The sequence below is a fragment of the Trachemys scripta genome, chromosome 12 (genome assembly GCF_013100865.1).
Source record: "Trachemys scripta elegans isolate TJP31775 chromosome 12, CAS_Tse_1.0, whole genome shotgun sequence".
NCBI lineage: Eukaryota > Metazoa > Chordata > Testudines > Emydidae > Trachemys > Trachemys scripta.
Window position 1 is genome coordinate 781,341 of NC_048309.1, and position 27,929 is coordinate 809,269.

General features: G+C 57.0%; 1 protein-coding gene and 1 long non-coding RNA gene across 7 annotated transcripts; one reads left to right on the forward strand and one right to left on the reverse strand.

Annotated features, from left to right (window-relative positions):
* Positions 1-4,546: 4,546 nt before the first annotated feature.
* Positions 4,547-11,830, reverse strand: LOC117885623. Its single transcript, XR_004647801.1, has 3 exons — positions 11,600-11,830; positions 5,609-10,159; positions 4,547-5,125 (listed from the first exon to the last, which is right to left on the reverse strand). It is a non-coding gene; the product is annotated as an uncharacterized LOC117885623 (long non-coding RNA).
* A 101-nt stretch (positions 11,831-11,931) lies between these two features.
* Positions 11,932-27,615, forward strand: ZNF335 (zinc finger protein 335). Of its 6 annotated transcripts, none has more exons than XM_034786920.1 (29): positions 11,932-12,065; positions 14,014-14,102; positions 14,951-15,185; positions 15,711-15,984; positions 16,474-16,551; positions 16,942-17,271; positions 19,425-19,559; positions 19,644-19,796; positions 19,890-20,148; positions 20,237-20,414; positions 20,502-20,614; positions 20,893-20,911; positions 21,146-21,262; positions 21,349-21,425; positions 21,556-21,716; positions 21,802-22,031; positions 22,114-22,222; positions 22,299-22,393; positions 22,477-22,757; positions 22,989-23,124; positions 23,182-23,583; positions 23,665-23,807; positions 24,083-24,222; positions 24,846-24,949; positions 25,052-25,129; positions 25,453-25,536; positions 25,711-25,776; positions 26,028-26,112; positions 26,819-27,615. In XM_034786920.1, the coding sequence occupies exons 3-29, from the start codon at positions 14,982-14,984 to the stop codon at positions 26,935-26,937; spliced, it is 4,170 nt and encodes a 1,389-aa protein (XP_034642811.1). In that variant the 5' UTR covers positions 11,932-12,065; positions 14,014-14,102; positions 14,951-14,981; the 3' UTR covers positions 26,938-27,615. The 6 variants fall into 6 exon arrangements, with proteins under 6 accessions (XP_034642811.1, XP_034642810.1, XP_034642809.1 ...); XM_034786919.1 differs by lacking the exon at positions 11,932-12,065 and adding an exon at positions 12,085-12,192; XM_034786918.1 differs by lacking the exon at positions 11,932-12,065 and adding an exon at positions 12,884-13,345.
* The last annotated feature ends 314 nt before the right edge of the window (positions 27,616-27,929 follow it).

The following is a 27,929-nucleotide window of genomic DNA, read 5'->3' on the forward strand; positions in this document are numbered from 1 at the left end:
CGTGACAGTGACGTTCTGTACCCCCACGTTCATCCTTATAAAATGGTATGGTATCCAGTGGAAAGTTTGTCATGTCGGGTGTCTTTGGAAGGCTCTGAGCACTGAGCATTGTTGTTCTAGTGATGTTATAGTAACTGTTGTTACAGTAATGTTATCGGTTGTAGTTTCATGTATATAGTTATGAGGCTGAAAATCTGTCCTCATGGCTTAAAACAGGCCCAGACAAAACGCTCCAAGAACAGAAGGGCAGTTCACACCTCATCAGGGCATGGATGGGACAAACCCAGCCCAGCCTCACCGGAACAAAGGACACTGGCCTAGGCAGCAACAAAGGATCTGTTGGACTCTTGAGTGAGTCACCCCCTTCCTGTGGTCAGTTTGGGACGGCGATGAGGTAATGCTCACCTGACTCTGAAGGGGGGGGAGGGGCAAAGCCAAGAGGGAAGAAAGAACAAGAAAGAAGGGAGAGATGTTTGCCAGGCTCTTCCTTGCTCTTCCACCTCCATCTACAGACATCACCACCAAGCGACTGAAGCGCTGATCAAAGGGGAGAGCCTGGCTGAAGGGCGACCAGCCAGCCTGTGGTGAGAGGCATCTACGTTTGTAAGGGCATTGAAAGTGTTAAGATCAGCTTAGAATGTGTTTTGCTTTTATTTCATTTGACCAAATCTGACTTGTTATGCTTTGACTTAGAATCACTTCAAATCTATCTTTGTAGTTAATAAATCTGTTTGTTTATTCTACCTGAAGCAGTGCGTTTGGTTTGAAGCACGTCAGAGACTCCCTTGGGATAACAAGCCTGGTACAGATCAATCTCTTTGTTAAATTGATGAACTCATATAAGCTTGCAGCATCCAGCTGGCATAACTGGGCACTGCAAGAAGGAGGTTCCTGGGTTGTGTCTGGGACCGGAGATATTGGCTAGTGTCGTTCGGTTGTACAATCCAAGGAACAGCTGACATGCCAGAGGCTGTGCGTGAACAGCCCAGGAGTGGGGGTTCTCACAGCAGAGCAGGGTAAGGCTGGCTCCCAGAGTCAAGGACTGGAGTGACCTAGCGGATCACCTGTCCAGATAACACCAGAGGGGAACGTCACACAGGGATGCCACCCAACGCCAGCTGGGGCTGCATGGGGCTTGGGGTGCAGCCAGGCACCCACAGACAAGGCACCTGGGAGCCCACCTTAGCCAATGCGAGCACAAGCCAAGCACAAGCCAGGCAAAAGGGCAGCAACCCCCCGCCTCCCCCTACCCCCAACAGCATGGCAAGCTGCATCAGCCAACCTGCTGGGCACAGACACTGGGCCACGGGGCATGCTCTCCCCCTGCCGCTGGGTGCAGCATGTTGAACTCATGCCCACAGGGACCCAAGGGCACACTAATTTTCACGGGGGCACTGGAGCAGAGCCCATCTGGGGGCAGCTCCTGCTGGCTCGGTCATAGAAAGGCTCGTGCTGCAGGTCCTACACCTTCAAGGAAACACGCTGGGAGCAGAGGCCGGAAGCGGGTCAGGCACCAGCACCTTGGCTCCAATGTCCTCGGTTTAGGGCTCCAACCTACCAGCCCCCGCCCTGGTTCCCGGCTCATCCAGGGCAGGCTTAGAAGGGGTTTGCTGAAGGGGTGAGGGAGATCTGCTGGGATCCTTCAGTGCTTGTTACCCCTGTGACAGGCCCCCCAGTGAGCCCCTCCCCCGCTGCCTCCATCGCACACCTCAGCACCCTCCGGTGCCAAGGGGCAGGGCCCCTGCTTGCCAGTGCAGAGCACAAGCCGTGGAGCTTTCGAGCAGACAGGTGCCCACGCTCCCTCCTGTGCTGGAGCAGCAGGGCCAAGGCGTTCACGCCACGCAGCACTGGCCTGAGGGAACCGGAACCCTTGCCTGGTGGTGAGCAGCACAAGGCCAGAGCTCTGTGCCAGGGTGCAGGGAGCCAGGGCCAGCCATGGTCAGACACCCCGGGGAGGGCAGCGCCATGGCCTTGGCCTGTGGGTAAGTCCAGTGGATGGAGTACAGCAGGGTCAGCCCAAGGTGCCCACTGCAGCCACCCAACTGCCCCACACCCTTGATGCTCCTCACGATCCCTGACCCCTAAGAGGCCACGCCCCCTCCCCCACTCTGGCAATCTGAGCCCAGGCTCTTCAGAGGGGCTTTGTCTCCACACTCCTCTGCGATAGCCTTGGGCAATTCCCCTCCGGCAGCTGTGCCTCAGTTTCCTCATCTGTGGAGTGGGCTCAGTGACGCACCCGCCCCTGCAGGTGTGAGACGCTGCCCATCGGCCTGATCTGCGCTGGGCTGCCAGCAGGAACGGCGCAGCCTGCGCCGTGGTATTTCCCAGCCCGGGCCTGCCCCTTCTCCATCCCGCCTGCTCTGGAACCAGGAGTAAACTCTCACAGCGGGTGAAAGGGGCCCTGAGCCAACCCACCCATCCCCACAGCCAGGGGCTGACTCACTTCCAGCACCACCCTCAGACAAGGAAATTCCACCAAGCTTATCAGCGACAGGGCAAGATTCAGCAACCGCTCCCCTCCCACCACCACGCTCCCCTGCCCCATGGCCCTGCTTAGATCCTGCAGCCCTCTTCTACTGCCACGTCCACACAGGGCTGGCTGTGCCGCGGGGCTCAGCACTGTTCGGCTGGGGCCAGCCCCCTGCCTGACCCTTTACAAAGCCGAGAGGGCCCAGGTCTCCCCTCTCTGCAGCTGGTGCCAAGGGAGCGCCAAACACCCTTTTGTTTCGATAGCACTGCACCCCCCTGAGCCTGGCTAAGTGACACCCTGCAGGTGGCCATCTGCAACATGGTGTCCAGAGCGATGCTCCCGGCCTTACAGCTGCTGCAGGGTGGTCCCTCCTGGGGGGCTTTTCACATCAATTTCACATTGCAAGAGCTGGAGCAACCGCTCGGCAGAGCTAAGGGCCCCATTCCCCCTACCCCCCAGGGACATGCCAAGCTGCCCCTCCCCTTGGGAGAGCACCTCTGAGGGCCAAGGCACTGAGCCTGGGGGCCAGGCTCTGTTCTCTGCTGAGTCTGCCCCAAAGGGGCCAGGTACAAGCAGTGTGAAGAAGGGTCAGTGCTATCAACGCTTCCCCTTGGGCACCAACACCGGAGACTCCGACTTGTTTCCCAGGGCCTGGTGGCCATTGCCAGGAGACCTAGAGGGGAGAAGGTCCCCAAGCCCCCTCAGCAGCTTGTTCTTCCCTGCATCACCCCTCCCGCCCCATCTTTGGGGACGAATGCAGCTCACTCAGTCCACTCTGCCATCAGTCCAGATGGCACGATCCACACACCGCAGGAGAGGGAGGGCGAGGACAGGGTGTCACAGACCCACAGGGTTGGTGTATGGCCCCAGCTTGGGAACGGTCTCTAGGAAGAACCCCACTGATGTGCCAGACCCCTTAGGGGTCTCAATCTTCTTCCAGGGTAGGCCGTGCAACTTACTGCCTCCTTAGACACCTCTGGGCTTACAGCCCCCCATGAGCTCCGTCAGCGGGTCCCTGAGGGAGACTCGTACAGATGCCCCTGGCCCAGCCTTGGCAGTGACACTCACACAGCACTGTCCCACAGTCGGGTTTATTCATTAGCTGGCACATGGGCCAGGCAGGCCTGAGGGTAGCACAGAGAACTGAAGGGTAAAGCACAGTCCAGTCTGGTTAGCCCAGCGCCCAGCCAAGCTGCAGGGACCCCTTGGTTCAAGCTCCATCTGTCTCTCCTTGGTCAGACCCAGCTGAGAGCCCTGACTCCATCCAGCAGCCAGCTCTCCCCACCTCCTCCCCAGTCCTCTGCTCTGGACCTGGAGACTGTTAGCTCCCTAGGCGAGGCAGAGAAGGCCGCAGCCCTCGGGGCCTTGGTTGCTAGGTGTCAATGTCCTGGTGACTGGATTCGCCATTGTCTTCTCAGCCGCTCCACTGATATCGAGACCTCTGCCCAGACTAGGGACACTCACACCTCTGTCTCTTTGCCTGCCCCGAGGCATCAGGTCTAGACTACAAACTTATATGGGTATAACTGTCACTCAGGGATAATCCACCCCCGAGTCCCCTGGCATAGACAGCGCTTCTCCTGCCAACACAGCCACCGCCGCTACGGGAGGTGGATTACCTACTCCGGCGAGAGAAGCTCTCCTGTCAGCATAGTAGCGTCTTCACTTAAGTGCTACCGTGGTGCAGCTGTGCCAAGCCCTGAGAGCAACTGTCCTTTCCCACCCCACCGGGTAACAATGGAGAATACAGGGGAAACTGAGGCACGAATACAACTCCAAAATATTCCCACTTGGTCAAAAGGGGCAGGTGGTTTGATGCTCTCAGTCTAACCCAGGGGCCTGCGTCTCACACCGTTCCCACCTGCTAGAATATTAGCCAATAGATTTACTGCATGGCCAGCAAGTCATCTCAAAGGGTACAGACAGCAGCTTCCTTCTAGACCCAGAGAGCAGCATTTCCAACAAGGAGCGTTAGCCTGACTGCTATGCAACAGATACAAAAGCCACTGGGCATATGGTGATATGGTAATGAGAGGAATTGGGGCTTCATGGAGAACAAATCTTGCCAGACAAAACTGATGTGTTGTATTTTTTAATCTAAAAGTACAAAAGCAGTGGAGGAAGGGAAACGGTAGATACAACATACATGGATTTCAACAAAACATTTGACACAATGGCTCAAATTCTCAGCTGCAAAATTAATTCAGACTGGCTTGGATACAAACAAGGCCATATGGACTAACAGTGGCTGTGAGCCCATCAGTAAACGGCCGAGAATCGAACCAGGGAGGCAGCGACTGGAAACCGCAGGGGTGTGCAGAGCCAGTCTTGCACTAACGATCAGCAAGGCGGCATACACACCACACTGTGCAGATTCTGGGAATGCCACCAAGGCCATTTGCAGGGGCCTAGAAATTTGAGAGCTGGGCAGAGAACTGTCACATGCCCCTTTGGGAGGGGCAGGGGAAGAGGTTGGAGCTGCACATCTCCACACCAGACATGAAGCTAACATGGTTAAAAAGTCTAGAACAGACAAGGCACCTTGCCTTAAGCACATTCAACTAGCGATTAAAACCTGCAGCAGCGCCAACATCACACCTTCAGCGGCTCTCAAACTTCTGTACTGGTGACTCCTTTCACACAGCAAGTCTCCCCCTTAAAAATTAAAAACACTTTTATATTTAACACCATTATAAACACTGGAGGCAAAGCGGGGTTTGGGGTCGAGGCTGACAGCTCGTGACCCCCATGTAATAACCTCGTGACCTCCTGAGGGGTCCTGACCCCCAGTTTGAGAACCCCTGCCTTAAATCCTAGTGTAGACGAGACCAGCATAGAGAGTGGATAGGGCTTGGTGCAGTGTATGCCACCTTCTGGGGAGATCCCCTCCAGATTCCTGACCAGGACTTTGGAAAGCAAAGACTCCAAGGTGGGGGGTGTTTGCTTTGGGCCCTGAGCAGGACTGCAAATCACGCAGGTGCGGAGCAGCCCAGCTGGTGCCAGGGGAGCTGCGCTGCTCAGCAGGGCAGACGCCCAGGCAGCAGGGATGTGCGGAACGAAGAGAACAGGGAGCTCCTTGGGCACCGCACGGCGCTCGCTCCCCTGGGCCCTGCAGCACACAGCCCAGCTCTCACTCACCTTCTTGTTTTTACTTATTTTTCAGTAATCTGCTGATTTCCCCCCTTTCCTGAGCTAACCAATGCTGATGAATCAGCAACCCCACGAGGGGCTGAATCCGATGGGCTGGAGCAGCGGCTCCGAGGTCTCAGGTCCTGGGAAGGAAGCCACAAGAACAAAGTCTAGGGAAAAAAGCAGCCAGAAGAGCAGTTCCCTGTGTGGAAAGGGGCCGGGCCATGCTGCTGTTAGCACTTTTAACCCTGAGTGCCGCCTGAAAGGGCCTTGGCTTCCGGGCCAGCAAGAGGGACTGACCAGCCAGTCTCCCAGGCAGGTGGCTTACAGCACAGCCTGGCACCCACAGCCATTCCCAAACTGTGCTGCAGCATGGCTGGTGTCGAAGCACAGGGGCAAGGTTATGTGTAGGCAGGCCGGTCAGAGCGCACGCACCAGGGGCCCTCGCTCACTTCCTTGGTCCCTGGGTGCTGTCTGCTACTGCCTTCAGCCTCAGTAGTTAAGGCCCGGGAGTCACATTTTGGGGCTCCCTGAGCACCTCTTTGGATGCATCTTTCCTCCTCAAATACTTTCACGGTTACAGTCCGTAGTGCAGCTCCGTAGGTCCTGCTGGGCAGTTCTCCACCCTGAGCTCCTACTCCGTCCTCCTCAAGTGGGGAACTCCTGCAACACAGCACCTACCTCATGCGTGCCATCCTATGCCACAGCCTCACTGGCCAGGGGAAGAGGTGGCAGCTATGACATTCCCTGTCTTTGCACCAGCCCCGTGCACACAAATCCCAGATGAGTGCAATTACATCACGTGGGCACAATCTCTCTGAAGCTGTAGGAGACGGCCCTTGGGCATGATTCACAGCAGGGGCACCGAGAAACAGTGCCCAAGATGGGGGGGGCCCAGCTTGCTTACCGAGCAATATAGGAACAATCCCTGGGAAGCAGTCCTGGCATGCCCTTCTGGGAGGTGGTCTCTGCTGCTGGGAAGGGGCCGAGTGGTGAAGCAGCTGAGTGAAGCAATGTGGTGTGAGGAAAAACCCATTTCCTGGAGCAATGGTTGTTTTGCTCAACATTTAAAAAAAAATGTGCTGATGCAACCGCCCTCTTCCCAGGTGGAATATAAATATAAGCCTTGTTTATGTAGCTGCAGGGCATTAATCCACTTCTCCTTAATCAGGGTTTTTCTGTTGTTGTTTTAAAAACGAGGAACAAACATCACTGGTTACAACACTCATAGCCTAGTGAGCAGTCAGTGACAACTCACACAGCTCAGAGTGTTAGAGGAACCACACTGCACTCAGCACTATTCTGAGACTGGGTCAGAGCCAGATTACACCACGGGGACTGTGATGAACTGGGACTGTTCTTAATGTGTTCTTTGACTGCTGAGTGGTCTTTGACTGCTGAGTGGGGAGTTTGGCTTGGACAGTCTGCATTGGGGGATGGGAGACTGGCCTTGAGGGAAGATACCTGAGCATGTAACGTGAGAACCCAGGAAGGGGGTTGGAGCCAGGTGACACCTCTGCCCAGGAAACTGGACAAAGGCTGGGGGAGGAGCCGGGGAGGCTGGGTGAGAGAGGCTGGAGGGAGTTGGAGTTTTTGAGGAGCTGGCTGGTAATGGAGGGGAGCCCGGACGGGGCTCTGACTCCCCAACGGGGCTGTGGTGCCCTTGGGACCCCAAGATGGACCTAACTGAGAGGGTCCTGTTTTCTGTGCCTGCAAGACCTGTCTTGGACTGTGTTCCTGTCATCTAAACAAACGTTCTGCTTTACTGGCTGGCTGAGAGTCATGGTGAATCGCAGGAAACCGGGGGTGCAGGGCCTTGTGTCCCCCCACACTCCGTGACAGGTATGCTACTGGGGTAGTTTCAGCCTCTCCATTTATAAAGCCACCTCGCTTGTCAGCACAGCTGTCAGCCTCTGCTCACTGAAGCCGAGATTCAGAGTTGAAGGCCAGATGGGACCATGAGATTGTCTCGTCTGACCTGCTGCATCCCACAGGCCAGAGAACCTCCTTACCCCTGTACTGGACCAATAACTTGTGTATGTCTAAAGCGTCTGCCACTGGCTCCAGTTTGGATCTGAAGACATCAAGAGATGGAGAACCCACCACTTCCCTTGGAAATCTGTCCCATGGTTAATCACCTGCATGTTAAACATGTTTCTTATTTCTCATCTGAATTTGTCAGGCTCTAACTTCCAGCCATTGGTTCTTGTTCTGCCTTTCCCCACTATGTCCTGAAGAGCTCGTTAACCCATCTTTGCTCTGCGAAGTACTTATAGACATGATCAAGTTCTCCCTTGATCTTCTTGATAAGCTAAACAGATTGAGCTCTTTAAGTCTCTCACTTTAAGGCACGTTTCCCAGCTCTCAAATAATTTTGGGGGCCCAGGTCTGGAACAGCAGGGGGTATTGAAGATCAGGAGGGAGGTGCATTAGCAGAGCTAGGGAAAGGCAGGGACAGGAGGCTGAACTATGCCTGGCTTGAAAATGCCATTAGTTTACCTGCAAGCACACAACATTTTAGAAGGGGGCCAGGCCCCCATGTCCAGCCAAGCTATGGCCCTTAGGTTGGTGGAGGGTAAGGGTCTCTAAATCACACCAAGGGCCAAAGGAGATGGGGAGCAAAAGGTGACTTAGAGAAGCCTATGGGGTGGACTACATGAATAAGTCCCTCCGGCCTGTTCCACCAGCTGGGGAATACCAACATACGGCCTGCTCCTACCATCTCCCTTCCAGCCCTGGGACATCCCCTCCACCCGGGGAATCCCCAACTGACCCCTTAAAGCAGCTGGGCAGAGGGCCATGCAAGAGGAACTAAATTAGTTTGCATCATTTGATGTCCAGTTCCCCGCCCAGGGAGCAGTTCATGCTTCTGTTCCACCCCAATCTAATCTCCAGCTCCAAGCTGTCACCCGCCGGCTGCAGGAAGACTGAGCTGGTGTCGTGCTCCAGGCTCTAGGCACAGACTGTGGTTTGAGGACTGTCAGGATAGAGCTGTGAGATTGTACGCCTATTACACAGAGCATTCATTGCAAGGGGCAGTCACCTGTCAAGGGAGCCCCTCACATCCCACCCCAGAGAGGCTGCTTTCGCCACCACAGGCAGGACACACTGTTTCAGAGTAGCAGCCGTGTTAGTCTGTATCCGCAAAAAGAACAGGAGTACTTGTGGCACCTTAGAGATGCATCCGAAGAAGTGGGCTGTAGCCCACGAAAGCTTATGCTCTAATAAATTTGTTAGTCTCTAAGCTGCCACAAGTCCTCCTGTTCTTTTTGAGGACACACTGTGTTGTTATGGTGATGTCACAGGTCTGAGGGCTGCTTTATAGAAAAGAAAGGCAGATGAGATCCCTGCTCCCCAGGGGCCTCCAGCAAGACTGAGCTCTCAGTGCCATGGGATTCACAGAGTAATGTGCAGGGCCTGATCCAATCACTCGTGCCTCATTCCAGCCCAGAAATTACTTTCAGCTCAGCTGTCCCATAGAGATCGATGGGGGCATAAACCTTTCAGTGATGTATTTAATTAGCCTGAATAAAAGCCAGATAAGAGATGCAAATGTAATTTGCTGATAGCACAGTGGAAGTTACTCTTCTGCCCTCTGGTGGGCACTTGGCATCTGCCAAGAAACAGGCTGGCTTCCCCTCCCGTCCGCAGGAGTCGCAGGGCTGATTCATAGGCTTACTGCCCCAGCCAAAGAGCTCCAGGTAGTGGAGCAGCTACAGCACAAAGCCGGGGCTTACTCCCCTCATGCTCTTCGGTAAACTGACTGCTGCCCCCATCAGAAGGGCAACGTTGGCCTCTCACAGGGACAGTGCAACGGGGACCAGTCTGAGTGCGCTTCCCTCCATGGAGTAGGAGCACAGAAGAGAGAAAGCCCCAAGTAGGAAGTGAAGTGAACAAGGAGCACCCCCCCACCACACACACACACAATGTTTTACTAGAGCCTATGGGACCACAGGAGACCCATGCATCACTCACTCAAGTAACTGTGAGAAGCTCTCTGAAGTCTTAATGCCAGTTAACAAGACCATGAGATCAGCATGCTGTCAAAAGAGAAGCCAGCAGAAGAACTCAGTCCAGGTTATCCTTCTGCCTGCAGAATTCAGTACCAGCTGAATGGAAGCCAAGAAGCCAGAAGAAATAGCTAACAGTGTCATTCTTTGGTGGGTAACAGTGGACCAGACCCTCGTATAGATGAGTACCTCCTGTTCAGGAAGCCCACATGGGTAGAAGACTGTGGGGAAGTTCAGGGTGAATGGCTTCCAGTCCCATAACCCCCCCCATGCTTAGCTGGAATAATGAATAATGACACATCTGAAAGCCGGTTTCCCTCTCATCAACCTGCCCAGGCCCAAATCCCAGATTGCTTCCCCTCGAACATAGGCACAAAGGCAGGAAATCACCTGGGCCAATGATGCCATCAGCTGTGTGCACTCCAGTACCGCAGAGATGAGTGCAGCATGCTGGCCAAGACGGACCAACTGATCTCACTTAGAGGTTTCCATAGCACCCATCAGCATCATAGTTCGGATGTCGGACAAATGCAGAATGTGAACACAGGTCCTGGCCAGCAAGCAGGGAGAAACAATTCTATGTGTTAAATGTGATTATATTTGCCTCATTGGCGATTTTGTACGTTCGGTTACTGACCAGGAATCTAAACAGATTAGGTTGCCTTCCCCATTCCGTTCCAACACATCCGGAACACGTGTTATCACCAGCCTAAGGCATCACCAACTAGTCCAGTGATTCTCAAACTTTTGTACTGGCGACCCCTTTCACATAGCAAGCCTCTGAGTGCCAACCCCCCTTATAAATTCAAAACACTTTTTATATATTTAACCCCATTCTAAATGCTGGAGGCAAAGTGGGATTTGGGGTGGGGGCTGACAGCTCGTGACCCCCCATGTAATAACCTCACAGCCCCCTGAGGGGTCCCGACTCCCAGTTTGAGAACCCCTGAACTAGTCCTTCAACCCTCCCCTCCCCTCCCTCTGCCCTCTTGTGAGTGGAAAGAAACGACTTCCTCTTTAGATCACTACACCAGAGATTCCCTCCGCCCCAAGGGATGCAGAGCTGAGCCCTGGTTACTACCCTGCGTGTTGGGAAACAGCCTGGGTCTAAACCCAATTTAAACACTGCTCCACCTCAAACAGGTCGCAGTTAGTTCCCTCCCGCGCCCCGGAAATGTAGTTTAAACAGGATTTAGCCTCATTCACACTGGCTAGTCAGCCCACGCTAGACACCATCTGACCCGTTCCCTGGCAGGATAATACCCCGGACGCGGCTAACCCCGGCGGCGGTATGGCTCACCCGACAACAGCCATGAAGCTGGGACCGGCCAACTCGTTTCGCCTCAGACCGCAGCAGTCGCGAAGGGGCGAACACGTGGCCAGAAAGCAGGTTCCAGACACCTGCTTGCTCCTGTGTCCCCCACTCCAGCCACTCCTGATTCCCACCCGCCCACGGGCCGGGCCGCTTCTTCAGGAGAGAACAAGCAGGTCTCTCCCTCGGCATTCACACACACACACACACACACACAGATAGACACAGAGACACCCACGCGCACACAGACACACACAGAGATAGACACAGACACACAGAGAAAAACACAGAGACACGCGCACAGACACACACACAGAGAGACACACCCACGCGCGCGCGCACACAGACACAGAGACGCGCACCCACAGAGACACCCACGCGCGCGCGCGCACCCACACACAGACACACGCGCACACCCACACCCACGCGCGCGCGCGCACCCACACACAGACACACGCGCACACCCACACCCACACGCGCGCGCACACCCACCCACACCCACGCGCGCGCACACACACCCACGCGCGCGCACACACACCCACGCGCGCGCGCGCACACCCACGCGCGCGCGCGCACACACCCACCCGCGCGCACACACCCACACCCACCCGCGCGCGCGCACACACCCACACCCCCGCGCGCGCGCACACACCCACACCCCCGCGCGCGCACACTTACAGCCGCTGCTGATCTGACCCACTGAGCACCAGCCGCCGCCGCTCCCGGGCCCGACTCCTCGGGCGCTGAGCCCGGGCGGAGCCGCGACCCCGGCGGGTCCCATCCCCCCCCCGGGCAGTTCGCAGCGGGGGCCTCAGGCGGCGGCGCCGGGCTCTGCCGCTGCGGGAGGGGGCGGGGCCCGGTCAGCGCGAGCAAGGAGCCGCCGCAGCCACGTGACCGGCGTGACCCCAACGTTCAGGGTCCGGCCGTCACCATCCCCGCACGTCGTGACGTCCTGTGCGTGCGACTTCACAAACGCGCACTCTGATGCTTCCGCTGGGGAAATATAGTCCCAGGGGAGGCTTACTCTTGGCGCGGGTGCTCGGAGCTCCGGGACAGGAGGCGGTTCGGTGCCGGGGACGCGGGGCGGCCCAACCGGAGGGTGTGGCCGTGGGAGAGCGGGCCCCTCCGCCCTCGGTGCGGTGAAGTAAGTAGTCCGGCGCGGGGTCCCGACGGGAAGATCCCTCCGCGGGGGATGGCGGCCGAAGGGATGCCGGGTCCGGGGGCGCCGCGGCCGCCGCAGCAGGACGCCCCGAGGGCCGGGGCCAGGCACGGTGAGGGGGCGGCGCTCAGGCCCCGCGGCCCCGGCTTCCCCCTCCCCGCCGGCGCTGCCGGGCCGCCCGAGCGCGGGGACCCCGCGCCAAGATGGCGCCTGCCCGAGCGGGGGCGCAGGCAGCGCCAGGGGCAGCCCCGGCCCGGCCCTCCCTGGCGGGGCCCTGCGGGCGGGNCCGTGACCCGGGGCCCATCACCGCCTCTGACCCCGGCTCGGTCCGTGACCCGGGGCCCATCACCGCCTCTGACCCCGGCTCGGTCCGTGACCCGGGGCCCATCACCGCCTCTGACCCCGGCTCGGTCCGTGACCCGGGGCCCATCACCGCCTCTGACCCCGGCTCGGTCCGTGACCCGGGGCCCATCACCGCCTCTGACCCCGGCTCGGTCCGTGACCCGGGGCCCATCACCGCCTCTGACCCCGGCTCGGTCCGTGACCCGGGGCCCATCACCGCCTCTGACCCCGGCTCGGTCCGTGACCCGGGGCCCATCACCGCCTCTGACCCCGGCTCGGTCCGTGACCCGGGGCCCATCACCGCCTCTGACCCCGGCTCGGTCCGTGACCCGGGGCCCATCACCGCCTCTGACCCCGGCTCGGTCCGTGACCCGGGGCCCATCACCGCCTCGGGCCGGGGCTCCGGGGCTGCGCTCCCCGGTGCCGCAAAGGGCGCTGAGACTTTCAGCAGGAGGGTTAGCGGAGGCGGAGTCCATCCTGCCTGGCAGCCCCCGCCCCAGGCCTTGGGGAAGGGGCAACCGACAGCCCGAGAGGCAGTTACTGACCCAGCAGGGAGCTGCCGCCTGCAGCGCCCCACACTAGCAGAGGGGAAACGCCCAAAGCACAAAGCTTCTCTACAGTCGCTTTTAAAATGATGGAGCAGTGAGGTTTCTCCGTCAGTCACATAACTTGTGTATTCAGCACCATGCCATTAAGACCAGTTGTGGGTCTACATTTTGTCTGGCTCTGTACTGCACAAGAGCAGTGATTAAAGCAGGGAGACTCGGAGTCTGGACTCCTGGGTTTTTTATTCTTGGCTCCATTGCCTGACATGAGAACATAAGAGCGGCCAGATTGGATCAGACCAAAGGTCCATCCAGCCCAGTGTCCTGTCTTCCAACAGTGGCCAATGCCAGGTGCCCCAGAGGGAAGGAACAGAACAGGTAATCACCAAGTGATCCATCCCCTGTCGCTCTTCCCAGCTTCTGGCAAACAGAGGCTAGGGGCACCATCCCTGCCCATCCTGGCTAATAGCCATTGATGGACCTATTCTCCATGAATTTATCTAGATCTTTTTTGTCCCCTTGGCATTCACAATATCTTCTGGCAAAGAGGTCCACAGACTGTGCATTGTGTGAAAAAATACATCATTTTGTTTTAAACTTGTTGCCTATGAGGAGTCCCAAGCCACTTCACTTTTCTCTCCTGTGGTGTATTTCTTTGTAAAATAGCAATAATGATGCTTTCCTACTTGATGGTGGTGTGTTATGAGGTTAAATTATTATTGAGGGGGCAGGAGTGTTTGTGATGCTCTGATGAGGCTCCAAAGATGGGCAAAGCATTCCCATTGCGTGTTTACTGAAATGTTCACCTCCCCATGAGTTCTGTGATCAGTGTCATGTGAGCTGGCTGGAGAGACTGTGGTTGCGGATCCTCAAGTAGATTAGTCATTCCTTATTCTGGGGGGGATGCAGCCTCTGTATTTGACCGCCCTGCATTCTCCAGCTGAGCCACTCTTCCTGCTAATATGGGTAAAAGCGAGTGAGTGCAGGCTAGGCTCCCACCCAACGCTCATCTGAAGTTTGGTTTTGCTTTTTCTTCCCTTGGCTAGGATGAAAGTTTGGCATTTCCTGGTTGCCTTCAAGAACAAGAGTAGGAGACGTGTCAGGCTGTAATAAGTCCTGAGATATTGCTGCACCGGTATGTTTCATGCCTGGACCAAGTTTTAGTGGAGTATGACGGGGGTGCCCAATCTATGTCCCATCAGCAGTTCATAAGGCCCACGGCTGCTTCATTAGCATTTTGTCGTCATGTTTACATCATTTTAGTTTACACGTGTGTAAATAGACAATACTGTACATAGAAACAGCCTATCTAAATAATATAAAACAAGCTGAACTTCAAATATAAAATATAGTCACCTGTATTGATTTATTAAAATATGTGGAATTTGTTTGGCCCACACAAGGTTGTGCTTAGGTTTATGTGGCCCTTCTGTGTAATAAGGTGGGGCACCATGGGAGTACGGCTGAAATATTGAGCTTCACAGCCTAGCTATAGGACAAGGGGAGGAAGGCAGGGTGGCATGAAGTAGAGTCATTGGCTTGGTCTACACAACATACTTACTTTGGAATATCTATGAAAAATCCACACCCCTCAGTGATGTAGTTACACCGACCTTAACCCCATGTGGACAGCGCTATGTCGGCGGGAGAGCTTCTCTGCCAACATAGCTACTGCCTCTCACAGGGGTGAATATATTAAGCTGACAGGAGCACTCTCTCCGTCAGCATAAAGCATCTTCATCAGACACTCAATCTGTAGTGTAGACCTGCCCTAAAGACCGATCATGGTCTGATGTTTCCTCTCCCTCGTGAGAGCACCCCTGCTGTATGCATTGGGATACCTGTGTTATGTTGATAGATTTATTTTGTGCCAATTACTGTGATATCTAGGTGCCGGTCATCTCAGGCGGGTGGAAGGCATGGCAGGATGTTCTGTGCCCCCAGTGCACAGCAGGTCTGACTGCAGCACTTCCTCTTGCCTAGGTCACACTTAAGGGACCCGGGGAAATTGGGCATGGAGGCGGAGGAGAATGAAGTGGAGAGCAGCAGCGATGCGGCCCCTCATCTGGCACAGGAAGAACCTTCAGAGAGCGGGCTTGGTGTCGAGACCTCAGAGGCCATGTCCGCGGACAGCAGCGATGCTGCTTCAGTGCCCATCCTCTCAGAAGCAGATGAGTCTGGTGTGGGGCAGAGCTCAGACAGCAGTGGGGTCTCTCTGGTATGGAGTGGGTCTGGAAACCCCTTTGGGATGGAAGTGAGGAGGTGGCTGTGATTTTGTAGATGTATGTAAGTTGTCAGACTCTGAGAATACTGCTGGTATCCTTCAGGGAGTTGGATCTTTGACCCACCCTAGGTGGGAGCCAGCCCTACACAGCACAGGGCAGAGTGGACCACAGAGCCAGGTCTGTTTGAGAGGTCTTCTACAATACGGATATACACACCAGGTTTGTGCCTGCCAAGCCAAGGGGAAGAGCCCTGCCTACCTGGCTGGATTAGCAGGGAGGGGAGTGCATCTTGTGTCTCTGAGGGCATCTTCTAGCTATACCCCATGGCTGAAGGGCCGTCGGCTTTTCCGGCTTCTGCCATCACTTGTCACCCTCTTGTGGGGCCCTTTGGGACCTCTCTTCTGGGCAGGTGCCTCCTGCGAGGCAAGATGCTGATGTGGCATGCAGCTACAGGTTCGCTCCTGGGGTGGCTCAACAGAGGCCTCTAAACTGAGCTCCCCGGCCTGTCTGTTTTCCAGGAGGAAGTGTCGGAGAGCAGCTCCAGCACAGATGCTATTCCTAGGGTCTACCTGCCAGACTCTTCCTCTATCGCCCAGTCTACCCTGGTCTCCAGCGTCTCCACAGTGAGCCAGTCCATTATGGTATCGGAATCCCCACAGGTCCTGGTTCACTCCAGCGTCATCACCGATGGGGCCACAATGGTATCGGACTCCACTGCATCCACCTCCTCGGACCTGGGCTCTGCCATAGACAAAATCATTGAGTCCACAATTGGGCCTGACATCATCCAGAGTGAGTGCATCACTAAGTCAGTTGTTGCCTGCTCCCTTTCCTGGAGCCCCAGGGATATGGCCTAGCTCTCCGTGTCATGTGCCATGGGCTGGGCATGGGGGGCAGGCAGTGGGGAAGGAGCTGCTGCTGTAGTGAAGACTCAAGGAAACCAACTCAGTCAAAAAGGAAATCCCTTTTAGTGGGAGACTGCTCTCCCTTGCTTTCCCTGACAATCAGAAGTGGTGCCTGCTGTTCCTGGCCTTACCACTAGGTGGAGAAAGAAGGGACTTGCAGGGCAGCTCTCCATCACTGCTGGAATGGGTTTCCAGCCTCAGTCCGTCCTGAGTTCACAGCATTAAGTCCATGCAGCAGCACCTGTGCAGCCCCCCAGTTAATTTTCCTCACCTTCTTGCTTCCCACCCTGACTTCCTAGAAGAATGCCTTGTCTTGTTAATTATTGGCCTCTACAGTCGGTCCCCATCACCCTCTCGCTCTCCGTTCCCTTCCTAGGCTGCATCGCCGTGACAAGCGCTGAAGATAGCGGTGCCCAGACTACCCAGTATCTCATTCTGCAGGGGCCTGATGATGGTAAGTGAATGCTTCTGGGTCCTCCAGTGACATCTTCTGCTTCTGAGCCCTTTTCCCATTTCCATCCTTCTACAACAACAACAACGGCCAGAAATCCCTGTGGGGGAATTGTACAGAAGCACTGGTTGTGGGGAGAGTTCTTGGCTACTCTAGTCCCACTTTCTCCCAGCAGGGGGCACTGTAGGCAGCAGCATGGGAATGCTGTGGGGAGAGCTCCTAGTCACTCCAATCCCCTCCCCGCAGGGGGTGTTGTAGGGGGCAGGACAGGAGCACTGGCTATGGGGAAGCTCTTGGCCACTTGAGCCACTGCCTAGTAGTGTGAAGTGTGTGTGTGTGTGTGTGTGGCCATGAGGGTTCGGTTTCCTTGGTGAGCTCTTGTTGGTGCTTTAGGTGCCCCCATGGTGTCCCAGATGGCCACTTCTGCTCTGGCCAACAGTTTGGCAATAGAAGCCATAGCCGATGGACCCACCTCCACGTGCCTAGACCAGCCTGGCCCTTCAGACCCTTCCGAGCAGTCTGAAATACTGGAGCTGCCCACACAGCCGGATCAGGCCAGAGAGGCAGATGCTGGGGAGGAGCCAGACCAGCCAGACCTGGAGAGCTTGGAGGAGATGATGGAGGTGGTGGTGGTACAACAGTTCAGGTGCAAGATGTGTCAGTACAAGAGCATCTCCAAGAAAACTCTCATCAACCACATGAAGGAGCGGCACTTCCAGCCAGGTAGGGGTGCTGCCATCTCTAGGAGGCTTGTATACCAGGTGGGGGTGCTGTGCGGGGGAGGAGAGGAGTTTATATATCAGGTGGGGAGCAAGGTAGTTAATGTACCAGGTGTGGGCACCGCTGACTCCAGGGAAGTGGCTTATAATAGCTCTGATGTAACTGGAAAGAATCCAGACTTACATCAGTGTAACTGAGGGCAGAATTTGGTTTTATGTAATTTGTTTACGGAGGACAAAATATTTCAGCCCTTAATTCTGAATTCTCCTGTTGGGGAGAACTTGGCTCTGAATACACCTCTACCCCAATATAACGTGACCCAATATAACACTAATTCCAATATAATGTGGTAAAGCAGTGCTCCGGGGGGGTGGGATAGCGCACTCCGGCAGATCAAAGCAAGTTGGATATAACACGATTTCACCTATAACGCGGTAAGATTTTTTTGGCTTCCAAGGACAACGTTATATCAAGGTAGAGGTGTATATAATTACTAGAAATATGAATGACTAAATATCACCCTCCACAGCTTACAAAATAAAAATCCACTTTAAACAACTCTGTGAAAATAAATAATTTTAAGTCTAAAGCTTTTGATTTGGAGGGTAATGAACGTAATGCCGTTTTAAAAATAATAATTAAAAAAGTCCAGAGGTGATCCTGGCAATAAGGCCAGTGAGCTTAACTTCAGTACCTGGCAAACTGGTTGAAACTATAATAAAGAACATAGAATCATAGATTATTAGGGTTGGAAGGGACCACAGGAGGTCATCTAGTCCAACCCCCTGCTCAAAGCAGGACCAATCCCCAACTAAATTCCTAAATGGCCCCCTCAAGGATTGAACTCTCAACCCTGGGTTTAGCAGGCCAATGCTCAAACCACTGAGCTATCCCCCCCCAAATTATCAGACATATAGTTAAACACAATTTATTAGGGAAGAGTCAACTGGGCTTTTGTAAAGCAAAATCATGCCTCGCCAGTCTATTAGAATTCTTTGAGAGGGTCAACAAACATATGGACAAGGGTGACCCAGTGGATATAGTGTACTTGGACTTTTAGAAAACCTTTAATAATGTCTCTCACCAAAGACACTCCAACAAAGTAAGCTGTCAGTGGTAGTAAGTGCAAAGTAAGGAACATTGGAAAACATAATCACAACTATACATACAAAATGCTGGGGTCTAAATTAGCTGTTACCACTCAAGGAAGAGATCTTGGAGTCATTGTGAATAGTTTTCTGAAAACATCTCTGCGTGCAGCAGCGATCAAAACTGACTGTTAGGATCCATTAGAAAAGGCAGAAAAATATCATCATGCCACTGTATAAATCCATGATATGTCCACACCTTGAATATTGAGTGCAATTCTGGTCACCCCATCTCAAAAAAGATGTATTAGAATTGGAAAAAGTAGAGAGAGGCAACGAAAATGAGAGAGTAAAAAGACTGGGACTGTCCAGCTTGGAAAAGAGACGACTAAGGGTGAATATGGTAGAGGTCTATAAAATCATGACTGGTGTGGAGAAAGTGAGTGTTGTTTATCTCTTCACATAACACAAGAACTAGAAGTCACCCAATGAAATGAATAGGCAGCAGGTTTAAAACAAACAAAAGGAAGTATTTCTTCACACCACAAACAGTCAACCTGTGGAACTAGTTGCCAGGGGATATTGTGAACTGGGTTCAAAAAAGAACTAGATAAGTTCCTGGAAGATAGGTCCGTCAATGGCTATTAGCCAAGATGGTCAGGGACACAACCCCATGATCTGGGTGTCCCGAAACCGCCCACTGCCAGAAACTGGGAGTGAACTACAGGATGGATCGCTCAATACATTATCCTGTTCAGTTCATTCCCTCTGAAGCGTCTGGCCCTGGCTGCTGTCAGAAGCCAGGATACTGGGCTAGATGGACCATTGGTCTGACCCGGTATGGCCGTTCTGATGTTCTTTATAAACCAGGTAGGGATGCTGATGACTCTAAGGGTGGGAGAAAGGGGATTTCTATAGCAGGTGGGTGTGCTGCCATCTCAAGATGTGAGTGGGGTGCTGCCGTGTCTGCGAAGGGATGGGTGGGGTGCCGGCTCCATGACACACCCCAGCTTGACTGGTGAGAGCAGAGTGCGGCCCAAGTGATTCTCTTACTGCTGTCTCTGCCAGTGGCTGCTGCTCTGGCCTTGAAGAAGGGGCGTCCGCGGAAGGGGGGACCCTCCCCAAAGCCCCTGGAGGAAGACGTGCCGGAGGAGGAAGAGGAGGATGATATCATGGATGCTGGAGCCATTGACGACCCTGAAGGTACAGCTCCTTCTCCCCTCTGGCCAGTGCTGCCAGCCGCTGCTAGGGTCTGTGTCTTAACGCCTCGGACCGTTCTCCCCACAGAGGACAGTGACTATAACCCAGCCGAGGATGAGCCTCGTGGGCGGCAGCCTAAGTACAGCCGCATTGTCCCCACGTCGAGTGAGGAGAGGCCACGCCGGCGGCCGGGGAGACCCCGCAAGTTCCCTCGCCTAGAGGACATGCCGCAGCCTGAAGGTAGGGGGTTGGAGAGGACCGGCGGGCCCAGGCTGGCGGAGGGGGAAAGCAGGGATAAGGCTGATCCTGACGTGCTGGGTTGCTGTTGGGCAGGTGGTGAGGAGGAGCCCTTAGTCAAGTCCCAGAGCACTCTGAGCAGCGAGCTGCAGAACTCCGAGGCAGCCAGCTCCTCCGTCCTGGAGAACGGGGCCAGCGACAGCCTCGTGGAGCCTAGCATCAGCCAGTCGGACTCGGAGAACAAGGATCCATCCTCCAACACAGGCCCTGAGGAGGTGGAGACCATGCCCAGGAGGCGAGGCCGGCCCTCCCGCCGCTTCCTGGGCAAGAAATACCGCAAGTACATCGGGCGCAGGTGAGGGGTGCTGAGCTGTGGCTGTACCCGCGGCCGGGCTGAGAGCCTGGTTACCGTCACGGCACTGAGCACCGGCTCTGCTTTGCAGGTACTACTACAAGTCCCCCAAGCCTCTGATGAGGCCCTACCTGTGTCGAATCTGCGGCTCACGCTTCCTCACGCACGATGACCTGCGCTTTCACGTCAACTCGCACGAGGCCAATGACCCTCAGCTCTTCAAGTGTCTGCAGTGCAGCTACCGCTCCCGCCGCTGGTCCTCCCTTAAAGTGAGCACGGCCCGGCCCCGGCCCCGGCCCCACCCTGGGGGGAGCCGCTGGCTCTGTGCCTCATGGCCTGCTGTTTACCTCTCACAGGAACACATGTTTAACCACGTGGGCAGCAAGCCATACAAGTGTGAGGAGTGTGACTACACAAGCGTGTACAAGAAGGATGTCATCCGCCACTCAACTGTGCACAGCCGGGACCGGTGAGTAGAGTGGGGCCATGGGACTGATCCCTGTGTCTTGGCCAGGCAGCCCCTTCCCTGTGCCCAGCTCCCCTCTGCCCCCATGTGCTGAGCCAAGCAACCCCTCCCCCATGATTCCAGATGCAGCCAGTGCTGAGCTGAGTCGGCAGGATCTGCTTCTGTTCCCTTCCCAACACCAGGGGCCCTCTTGGGCAGTCACTGGGTGGGAGGGCTGGCTGGGTGGGGTCTCCGACTCGGGGAGCGTCTGACCCAGTTTGTTTTTCTTCTCTCTCTCTCAGGAAGAAGAGAGCCGACCCGGTGAGTTCCCAGCTCCCTGATGGCTTGTGTCTTAGCCCCAGTTCTCACTGGGGGCCTCCAAAGCGGGGGCTACCCCAGCAGGCTTCTTTCTGCTCCCACTGCCTGGTAGATAGGGATGGTTCTGGGCTGACTGGAGCCCCAGATCTGGCTGATGAGGTGGCTGAGAGAGGCTGTCAGTGGCTCTCTCATCCAGATGGGCTCATCTCTGCATCCTCTCTCTCTCTCTCTCTCCAGCCCCCAAAGCTGAATTCGTTCCCCTGCCCGGTGTGTAGCCGAGTCTACCCCATGCAGAAGAGGCTGACCCAGCACATGAAGACTCACAGCACGGAGAAGCCACACATGTGTGACAAGGTGGGGTGGGGGCATGGGGGAGAAGGGGGGACAAGATGCACCCCAGGGCCTGGATGGGCAGTGAGTGCCGCTCTGTTCTGTTGCAGTGTGGGAAGTCCTTCAAGAAGCGCTACACCTTTAAGATGCATCTGCTGACGCACATCCAGGCCATTGCTAACCGCAGGTAGGAGCAGGGGGATTCCCGGCCTGTGTCGGGCTGGCCTTGGGATGGCCAAAGCCTGCTGGGGTCACCCCTCCCAAAGAGTTCCCAGGCATCCTGCCCCGAGTAATGGGCCAGTCTCCGTCCCTGGCAGGTTCAAGTGTGAGTTCTGTGACTATGTCTGCGAGGATAAAAAGCTCCTGCTGAACCACCAGCTGTCACACATGAACGACAAGCCATACAAGTGTAGCTTCTGCAAGTACTCCACCTTCCGTGAGGACTTCCTGGTGTCCCACATGGCCGTCAAGCACACGGGTGAGAGCAGCCCTGCCTCCTGGGCCTTGGGCCAGCCCCTCCCCTCAGCTGCTGGCTGACCGCTGCCCCCTCTCTCTGGCTGCAGGGGGGAAGCCGTTTGCCTGCGAGTACTGTCACTTCACCACCAAGCACAAGAAGAACCTGCGTCTCCACGTGCAGTGCCGCCACGCTGACTGCTTTGAGGAGTGGGCCCAGCGGCACCCCGAGGAGCCCCCCTGCCGGCGCCGCCCCTTCTTTACCCTGCAGCAGATCGAGGAACTGAAGCAGCAGCACAGCCAGGTGCAGACTCCCACAGAACCCGCAGCCAGCCCACCGGTGAGTACTGTGGCCCCCGGCCTTCCTGCCTGCCCCCCTCCCCTCAGGCGTGAGCATGCTCTCAGCTGTTTTCCTCATCCAGGTTTCTCTTGGCCCTGTGACCTACCACACAGTGCAGCCCCTCCCGACGGTGGAACCCTCCATCCTTTCCCAGGATTCCTTGGGGGGAACCACCATCATTTATGAGCAAGGTGAGCTCCCAGGGAAGAGAGAGGGGCCAGCTGGGCGGGCCCAGTGCATCTCACCTGCTCTCTCTGCCCCTCCCAGGTGTGGAGGGATCAGCAGAGTTGGCCACGCAGACGGCGCTGGATCTCCTGTTGAACATGAGCAGCCAGCGGGAGCTGGCCACAGGCTCCCTGCAGGTGAGGTCACAGTCCCCAGCACAGTTGTGAGGGGAGCCCCAGGCCGGACCCCAGCTGACCCCTCCTGTCTGTCTCCTGTGCAGGTGGCCGTGGTGAAGTCCGATGGCTCTGGAGTGGCGCAGGCCCCTGAAGCCCAATCACAGCAGGAGGAGGAGGCAGATCTGGATTCCACCGGGCAGCAGCAGAAGGTGGTGACGCTGCATGTGGCTGAGCACGGAGAGGCCTTAGTGCAGGAGGCCTATGAGGAGGCGACCCTGGGGAGCTCTGAGCTGCAGCAGATCACCATTCCTTTCGGGAGCACAGCGGAGTACAGCATCATCACGCCCGTCAGCGAGGAGATCCAGGCCCCAGAGACTCTCTACAGGTCAGTGCCAGCTCTGCTTGGAGGTGCCAAACCAGCTGCCCCTGCCCTGGGTCCCAGAAATCCGATTCTGCTCCAGTTCCGAGTATGTTAGTCATGTGGCTGTCTAGGGCTGCCTTCCCTGGAGGAGAGTGCCCCTGCTCTCACCCTGCCGCCCTGGTCAGGGCAGCTCTGTGCTCGAGGGGAGTGGGAGAGCCCTGGGGACCCCTCTGACCCTGCCCTCTGCCCCTGTAGCGAGGAGGAGAGCGCGACAGAGCCCACCCATACAGTCGTGGTGAGCGACGCCATGATGAACGAAGCGCTGAAAGAGCACAGCGGTCACTACATCATGTCGGCCAGTTTCCCAGGGAGCCAGCTCCATCACGTCGAGGTAAGAGGGGCCCGGACTCCTGTGTCCTGGAGGGCTGTAAGCCAGTGTAACTCTCAGGGTCTTCTCTCCCAGCAGCTCAGCGGGGACCCTGCCCTCTCACCAGGGGAAGGCCAGGAGGCCCAGGCCTCTGGCGGCAAGTGGCCGATGCTGCAGTGCCTGGCCAGGCAGCTCCGAAAGAACTCTGCCTTCTCCCCAGCACCAGAAGGGCAGGCAATCCCGTCCACAAAGGTCAAATGGCCCGCGCTGCAGGGTGTGGCCAAGAAGCTGTCGTGCAAGATTTCTACAACTAAGAAGCTGTCGTGCAAGATTTCCACAACTAAGAAATTCTCGTGCAAGATTTGCACGGCCATGTTCACAGGGAGAGCAGAGATGGAGAGTCACAAGAGGGCACACGTAGGGCCCAACACCTTCAAGTGTCCAGACTGCCCGTTCACAGCAGCTGTGTGGCTGGAGGTCCGGGTAGGTTGGCCAGGCACCCAGGGGCTGGGTGGGAGTCTGGCGTTGGCAGCTGGCTGATCTCGCGCTCTCTCCTGCCTCCAGAGTCACATGGCACAGCACGCCAACCTCCGACCCCACAAGTGCTCCCACTGCAGCTTTGCCTCCAAGAACAAGAAGGACCTGCGCAGACACATGCTGACGCACACCAATGAGAAGCCTTTTGCCTGCCAGATCTGCGGGCAGAGGTGGGTGAAACCAGCCAGGGCCCTGCAGTGCCTCCAGGAGGGCTCTGCAGCAGCCACCTGCCCCTGGACGTGCCCCTCCCACTGGTCCTCTGGTCTCTGAATGAGCCTCCTGTTCTCAGCCTGGCCTCTCCTCATTTCCAGCTCCCAGATCTTGGCAATGCAGAGCTGGAAATGAGGAGCCAGGCCTCCTGCCCTGTGCCTTCCAGGGAAGGGAGGGTGTGAGAGGCCCCGCTGCCCTCAGCAAGCTCCAACCCCCACTCTCGCTGTCCTTGTAGATTTAACCGGAACGGGCATCTCAAGTTCCACATGCAGCGTCTGCACTGCGCTGAGGGGAAGCGGCTGGGGCAGCCGGCAGCCACCACCCAGCAGACCATCATCCTGAACAGCGATGAGGAAGCGCTAGCCACGCTGCAGAGTAAGCCACCTGCTTTCCCTGACGGTCAGGGGTCTGTGCCCAGGGTTGCCTGCTGTCAGACCATCTTGGGCTGCACACTTGACGCAGTTCGTAAGCTAAGCAGGATTGGACCTGATCAAGTCTTGGATGGGAGATCCCCTAGTGAAGCTGCAGGGTGCTCCAGGGAGCAGGCGGGAGCGCTCTCCCCTTGCAGCCAGTGCTGACCCGAGTGTCCCAGCACGGTGCTACGGGACAGGGGGCTGCAGAGCAGTGTGGATGACTCAGTGGGGGGTGCTCTCCCTTTGCAGCCAGTGCAGTGCTACGGGGTGATGACAGCTTTCTTAGGGTCAGTTCTCGGGGGACAGGGGCACCCTGCTGCAGCTACTGCTGCAAAGGCCCTCTTGTGAATGGCCGTCTCTGCTGCCTTTATTGTACGTGGCAAGCTCTTAGCCCCAGCATCCGTGTTACCTTCCAGTTTGGGCCGGTTCCGTTTGACCTCTTTTGCTCTGGCTCCTGAGCAAGTGGGGTGAATGGCTTGTCCCCGGCTTGCCTGCTGGTGTGCCTCCAGGGCTGGGGTAAGGGCGGGGTGGGGGTGTGGGATGGGGGATAGTGGTGGCTGAGGATGGCTTTCTCTCCCTTCCCAGCGGCTTTGCAGTCTGGCCAGGCAGTGCTGGCTCCTGAACGGCTGCAGCAGGCTCTGGGGCAGGAGCACATCATTGTAGCACAGGAGCAGAGCATCACAAGCCAGGTGAGTCAGCCAGATGCCTTGGCCAGCCACACAACCCACCCACAGGCAGTGGCCTGTGTCCACTGCTCAGAGGGGCTGGGCTCAGCTACTGCTGTCTTGCAGGAGGAGGCCACGTACATCCAGGAGATCACAACGGCGGATGGGCAGACGGTGCAGCACTTGGTGACCGCCGATAACCAGGTATGGGGGGAGCTGCTGTCCGTATGGCTCTGGCACCTGTCCGTGGTGTGCTGCGTAGAGCAAGCGAACGTGCTGCAGGGGCTGATGGGAGTCTCCTGCAGGGAGCCCCAGGGGAGGGCTGGTGGGGACTTGACTGGGGTGAAAGGAACCAAAGGGAAACTGCAGCTGAATCTCAGCATGGAGGTGACCTAGGCTGAGCCAAGTTCCCCAGGGAAGTGGGGAGCCTCAATGCCAGGCTGGAGAGACGCTGGAAAGATGCAGCAGGGCTGTGTCCCGTGCGGCCTGCGGCAATGCTGTGGGCTGAGTCTCTGTTTCCCCTGTAGGTTCAGTACATCATTGCCCAGGATGGCGTGCAGCACCTGCTCCCCCACGAGTACGTTGTTGTCCCCGAGGGGCATCACATCCAGGTAAGGGCCCTGGCCCTGGCTAGCGGCCAGATCGTGTCCTAGGTTGTGGAGTCCAGGATGGAGCCGGGGGCGGGGATCCCTGTTCCCTTGAAATCCAGGCAGGTCTCCTCCATGTGGATGAAGTGACGAGCTCACCTCCCCTTCCCAGCTCTCACTCCAGCTCTTGTCGTTCAGGTACAAGACGGCCAGATCACCCACATCCAGTATGAACAGGGCAGCCAGTTCCTCCAGGAGCCCCAGGTAATGGAGCAGCCACGGGCTGGGCCAGGCCTGGGGGGGAGCATCCGGAGGGGGAGGGGATCCCACCGCCTGGGCATTAATAACTCAGCAAGAAGGTGAATAGCAGGTTAAACAGCTGCTGCTTTAGCCAGCGGGGGGGGGGGGGGGGCCTGCGCGGCCTCTGAGGGCTCTGCTGCAGCGGGGCAGGGTGAGCCCCCGTCTGTGCTTCCCACCTGCCCAGTCTGATCCGTCTCCCTCTCTCTGTTCCCCAGCAGATCCAGTACATGCCGGTGTCCCCAGAGCAGCAGCTGGTTACCCAGGCTCAGCTGGAAGCCGTGGCGCACTCGGCAGTGACAGGTACAGAGTCAGGGCTCCCCGCTCTGCGCCAAGCCCAGGCCGTGGGTTCTGGCATGCTGGGTCACAGGAAAGGCTTTGCCCGGAATCCATGGCAGCAGATTCAGGGGGCGTCCCAGCCCCAGATGGTGGTAACGTAGTTGTTCCATCTCCTGGCTGCTTTGACACGAGCTAGTGGTCTCAGTCACATGCTGCCTTCAAAAGCCGCCCACCACGGTTGCTAGCAGGCTTGGCAGGGCGGCTGTGGTTACCCAGCTGCCCTCTTGGCAGGGCACAGGGAGCGTGGGCCAAGCCTGCTCTTCTGCTGTCCGTGTGCCCTCACTTAGGAGAACAAGCCAGGTTTGCTGCTGCGAGGGGCTGTGCCTGGGAAGTGCTGATTCCCGGCGCTCAGAGTTGTGGGTGCCCCAGGCAGAGCCCAGTCTCCTGCTACTATCCCCTCTTTGCTGGATGGAAAAGCCTCGGGCGGACCCGGCTTGGCAGGTGGTGGTGGCAGCCCAAGGCCAGCACATCTCCTGGAGCCACAGAGCATTGTAAAAATGCTTTCTCCCCCCCTCTCCCATGCAGGCTTTGGCCACCCCACCTGTCCTGTGCACCTGGCAAAGTAGTGGAGAGCGAGTGGGTGAGGGGCCCCCAGCAAGGACCCCCTTCCCCGCCTCCTGGGCTGGGGCAGCAGCAGGGCTGATGCCGCTCTCCCTCCCTCTCTCTGCAGCAGTGGCCGATGCTGCCATGGCCCAAGCCCAGGGCGTGTTCACCACGGAGGCAACGGCTGAGCAGATCCAGCAGCTGCAGCAGGGAATCCATTATGATGTCATCACGCTGGCGGATTAAGGGCTGAGCAGATGCCGTGGGCCAGCCCTCCACTAGCCCGGCCGAAAGGGGCTCCAGGGGCCAAGTCTGAGCACCCTCTGGCTGGGGTTTGCTATTGACTTGCCGTGTGCAGCCGGAGCGCCGGGTCCTGCCCCTCTGCAGCGGCTGCTGCCTCCTACGCAAGGGCTGCTCCCCTGGCAGGCATGTGGCTGAGGGGCTGGGTCGGTGGCGGCAGGGCCCTGCCTGGGGCTGGTCTCTGGCGCACCTGACAGTCCCGGCTCCTTTTTCCTGCGTCGTGTCCTCGAGTTGCGCCTGCCTGCCATACAAGGTCCTGGCGTGAGATGGACGCTGACCCCAGCCGTGTCGTGAAAAGGCTGGGCAAGGCCTCCTGCTGTCCAGTTGTAGCAGCCATGCTGCCTGCCCTTGGTGTAGGGCTCACGAGCCCGGCCCTCAGAGTGCCTCCCCCTTCGGCTTTCCTGGCCTGCAGGCAGGCATTTCTCAGACTCGGCATGGGGAGAGCAGAACGACCTGGAGAGGGAACCACAACGGAAGAGGCAATAGCTGAGATGTTCTATTTTTCTTCCAAACAGAGATGGACTCTGCTGGAGAGAACTGGTTTGTACAGGGTGGGGAAGGGGGATCACTGCAAACCATCTGAAGCTTTGAATCTGCTTATGAATAAAAAGGCATTGGAGGCGATCTGGCCCACGTGTGGAGTGGGGCTTGGGGCTGCAGGGGCCCTGCGCCAACATGCAGCTCCCTGGGCCTGGCGCAGCCTCCCTCCTTGCACCTGGGGCCTGTGTGTGTCTGTCGGGGGGACTAGTAAAGTGCTTCCCTTGCATCCGCCACCTGACACCATTCGCTGGGCAAGGAAGGGCCCCATGGGCCTGTGTTTGAATTCCGGAGGTGAGCCCCCCACTGGCTTGAGCTGCTTGGGGACAGGCCCAGGGGGCAGGTGAGTACAAGCCCTGGGGCCTGTGGCAGGCAAAGCTCACGCGCATGATCGGCTGCCC

Coding starts and splice junctions, on each gene's coding strand:
- ZNF335 (XM_034786920.1), top strand. CDS start 14,982: ATGGAGGCGGAGGAGAATGAAGTGGAGAGCAGCAGCGATGCGGCCCCT. Junction 19,560..19,643: donor AGCCATTGACGACCCTGAAG/GTACAGCTCCTT, acceptor TTCTCCCCACAG/AGGACAGTGACTATAACCCA. Junction 21,426..21,555: donor CAGGCCATTGCTAACCGCAG/GTAGGAGCAGGG, acceptor CGTCCCTGGCAG/GTTCAAGTGTGAGTTCTGTG.